We start from the raw sequence: 4,334 nt of genomic DNA on the forward strand, positions 1-4,334 counted from the left end.
TTTTAAAAAAAAAAAAAAAAAAAAAAAGCTCAAACTCCTCACAGCCCCAAATTCTGACACATTTAGTGAGCTAGGGTAACACTAATCTAGAAGTCTATATGCCTGGTAGTTCCCTGGCCTCAAAGGAATAAATCATTTCATAGCATGCACAGGATTGAACAATGCTAGAATTAGGACTCCTACAGTAAGCAAGTATTGTTTCTGTCTCAAAACCACCCTGCACACACACAAATCAGCTAGCCCTAAAGCTTTACACAGGTCACTGGCAGGCAGGCAGGCAAGAAGAGAGGGATGTCCCCCAGTGAAAGCTCTTTTGCTTCTGCCTCAGAGGCACTAGAAGCCTAGGCCCTGGGTCAGCAGCACCCCCAAGGTTGCTTGGATATGGTTCCAACTGTATTCCTTAAAACTGAACATCAGAATACCACTAAAGGAAGAGGATAGAGAGCACATAGCCTATTTGCAAATAAGAATTACCTTGAAAAAGTCTTCCATTTTATCTGTGTATGAACATTCCAGTCCATAATATAATTGTTTTATATAAAAGTAAAATCATCTCCTGACTCCAAACCATTTGTTAAGTAAAACTGATGTTTTTTCAGGAAGATGCAAGTTTCTGAGCTTGCAATTTTGTATTCCCCTAGTATATCACTGCCTATTTATTTGGGAGTAAAAAGCTTGATGGTAAGGAATTGTGATTTGGAAGTGGGGAAAGTAAAGGATGTCCAACCTCAGGTGTGTCTCTGCTCATGTTATTTAGGAGAGAGCCAGAGTGTGGGAGATGATCTAAAGGACTGTGGGTGGGAACTGCCACAAAAAAAGGGTTCCAGTTGGAGTAAAAAGAGGATATATTTGCTGGGAGGTGGAGCTGAATTCAGTACATTATGATATGGCAAGAATTTTCCCACGCTGCATTTAGGCCAAATTAGGCTAATTGGGGATAGGACCAGCAAAAACCTACACTGAAAATGCCTGTTTGGTAATAAACATTCCAGCTTTTCATGTTGTGACAAGCCCATAAGACCTGCAGAATTCACCCAAATAATTCAGGTTCTATCAGATCCTTCAGTGACTGTTTTAGAAACTTAGGCAATTTGAATTCAGAAATATTGATTTCAACTTTTAATCAGATTTCTTTGGTCCTCTTCTTTTCTCCCCCACCAAGGTCATTTCCTTTCCACCTCCTTCAATCATTTTTTTAAATTTCCACAGCACTGAATTATGAATCTGAAGTCCTGGATAACTTCTGTACTAAAAATATCTATATCTTTAACTCTTTCTCCTACCCCATTTTCAAGTCATCCATCTTAATTCATGGTACCGCATTTTCACAAATGTAAAACTGGACTTCAGAGACTGTCTACATGGGTCAATTCAGCCCTATTTTGCCCTCATTTATTTCATGTTTCAATATGAACAAAGTGGGGTTTTTGTAAGCAGGTAGGGAAAAAACTTTGACTTCCCTTCAAGATTATTCCAGATCCTTCCTAATGAAGTGATACTGTTTGGTTATACTATATCACAGCAGCTGGCTTTCCAGAGTAAGTTCAAAGCAGCCATTGAGGGATTACCTGAAGAACCCTTCTTAATTGCTCCTGGTTGATTAAAGGGGCTCTTTTTCCTTGACCTACCACAATGAGAGAATGAGAAGCACACAGTCAGTAAGCATAAAACTGGTCATTCCTTGGAAAGATATGTGCTGCTGTGAATCTGGGGACATATCCGGTGGAAGTACGTTTGTTGCTGGGCAGCTTTCACAGAAATCAGAAGCTGGTACATACACGCTGTCACATACACACACAAGGGGAGGGGATGATTTTCCACTGGGGATGGCAAGTCTTCATGTGTCCTCTTCTTCACTGGCACCACTACAAAGGAAAAGGAGAACCAGGTCAGTTAAGTCGTCATAAGAAGGGAGGCAGCATACTCTCCTGGTTGATAGCACTGGCTTTGTTGTTAGGATTAACTGCCTGGATTGAAGTCCTGACTACCACAATTGAGCAGTGTGGCCATGGGCAAGTTACTTAGTTTCTCTAAGTTCTGATTTCTTTATCTGGCTACAGGGAGAATGATGATAATAAAACTTAATTTCTTGGGTTATTGGAGGATTATATAAGGATACATGTAAAATACACAGTGCCTGGTATACAGTAAGTGAACAGCTATTTAAAGGAGCAGGTGAGGGTCATAATGTTTTTTTTTTCTTTTAAAAGATGACCGGTAAGGGGATCTTAACCCTTGACTTGGTGTCGTCAGCACCACACTCAACCGGCCATCCCTATGTGGGATCTGAACCTGGGGCCTTGGTGTTATCAGCACCGCACTCTCCCGAGTGAGCCACAGGCCGGCCCTCATAATGTTTTTTTAACTTGACAAAATTACTGGTAAAATCAGCAGTTTGATTTCCCCTAAGCCTTCAACCATCTATTGTTAGGAGAGAAAAACAAGGAAAAGCTATCATCTGTGCTCTCAATGGCTCTTCACATTTGGAATAAAAGCCAAGGTTTCAACTCATGCCACAGGGACAGTCACTGGGTTTTAAATGTCACCTCTTCATAGAAGGTACTCTACTTAAGTAGAACTCCCTGGTTATTCTCTATCACATTCTATAATTTTTAGCATTCTTAAGTTGAGATACATAGTTTAAAGAGTTTATGAACCTACTGGAATTGTATACAGAATTTTGTCTGTGTGCCTTTGTCTGAGAAAAGCCATAATTTTCATCATATTCTCAAAGAGGTCAACAACCTCCCCCAAAATTGAGAATAATCAAATTATAAATAAGTTCTTTAACAGCTGCCAAGTTCTTTACTATAAGGAGAGTGGCTTGAGAAGGTGAGAAGTCCTGACTGATAAAATCTTTTCTCATTACAAGAAACCTGTTCTTGGGCCTGAAAGATACAGCTTATCTCTCAGTTTAAAACATGAGACCTTGGGATTCTGGCATACCATTTATTGATTCATTCACTTGCTAAATATTTATTGACTGTCTACTATGTGTGAGAATGATGCTAGGCACAATAATGAATGAGATGGACACAGTAGTTGCCCTCAAGGGCTTTGCAGACTAGTAAGTGAGACAAAAGGGGTGGGGGAGGGAGAGAGAGGGAGAGAAAACTTTTTTTCCCCTCAGAATACCATCTTCAAAGAAAGCATCTTATTTTCATAATTAATAACCTGTTTTTCACAATAATAAAGAAGAAAAAGAATCTTAACTGAATCTATAGCACAAAGCTTTCTTCACCTTGTGTATGGTCTTTCCTGGAGAGGTACCCAACAATATAATTAGCGTGAAGCATAATGTCCTCTCCTGAAAACTCCTTCTTCACTTCGTATATAAACTAGTCTGTGTTATAAGGCTTTATATTAAACAGTCTATAAAAGTCTTCACTTTATCCAAGTGAAGTAACATAGCTTTTTACATCACTTATTCTCCTCTGAAACATCTACCAGTCACACTTAAGTTTATAACTGGAGTGGGACTCAGAGGTTACTGAAATTCTTTTTTAGTGGGTTTTTTTTTTTTTAATGAACTAAGTGTATTAGGCAGACAGCCTATTCTATAGCAGGTACTTAAAGAGAGAAGCAGCATTATATAATGGCTTTGAAGTCAAAGAGAGAAGCAGCATTATATAATGGCTTTGAAGTCACCAGACTGAACTAGGTTCAAATCCCTGTGAGTTACTAAACCTCTCTGAATCTCAGTTTCCTCATGGCCATATTATCTATCTTACAGGGTTATTATGAAAGCTTTATGTATTTTATGCAACGCAAATGATAAAAAATGTTGGCCCTCTTCTTCAACCCACCTTTTTTCTTATCCTGAATCAAAATCTGCTTCCTCCTAACTTTCATTCAATGTTCCTAGTTCTGGCATCTGAAACATTACAATCCAGAATAAGTGCGTTCCTATCCTCAAATGCCCTCCAAATACCTGGAGAGCAATGGTATGCTGTTTTGCTTGCTTGGAGGGTTTTATAAATGACAACTCCAGATCTGATGAAATATAGATATCAAATAGAAAGGCTGGATTCCATGGCAGGTCTCTAGAACAAAAGTTCATCTCTTGCCAAATGTTGGTGAGAACAAATACTGAGTGAAATTTAGTTAACTGGCCTCGGCTCAGTCATTGACTGATCTAGTTTGAGGATACTGTTATATCTAAAAGTGGTGGTCTTAAAACTGGGATATGTATACCCTTCTGGTACATAATGACTTTTCAGGGAGCATTTGGGCATGGGTAATGAAAGGATGACAGGACCTGAGCTGTCAGATCGCCAGAGAAGTTCCGCTTTATTTGGGGGAGAAGCATACATTTATATAGAGCCGGGTTCCAG

At 39.2% G+C, this 4,334-nt stretch overlaps 1 protein-coding gene across 1 annotated transcript in view; it reads right to left on the minus strand.

The window, feature by feature from the left end:
• Window positions 1–4: 4 nt before the first annotated feature.
• Window positions 5–4,334, minus strand: part of TRIM44 (tripartite motif containing 44) — a 142,831-nt gene continuing 138,501 nt past the window's right edge. The window contains exon 5 of the mRNA XM_008580301.1: window positions 5–1,865. Coding sequence (XP_008578523.1) covers window positions 1,838–1,865 — 28 coding nt within the window. The 3' untranslated portion in view covers window positions 5–1,837. The remainder of the gene's footprint in view (window positions 1,866–4,334) is intronic.

The sequence above is a fragment of the Galeopterus variegatus genome, unplaced genomic scaffold (assembly GCF_000696425.1).
Source record: "Galeopterus variegatus unplaced genomic scaffold, G_variegatus-3.0.2 Scaffold2063, whole genome shotgun sequence".
Taxonomy (NCBI): Eukaryota; Metazoa; Chordata; class Mammalia; order Dermoptera; family Cynocephalidae; genus Galeopterus; species Galeopterus variegatus.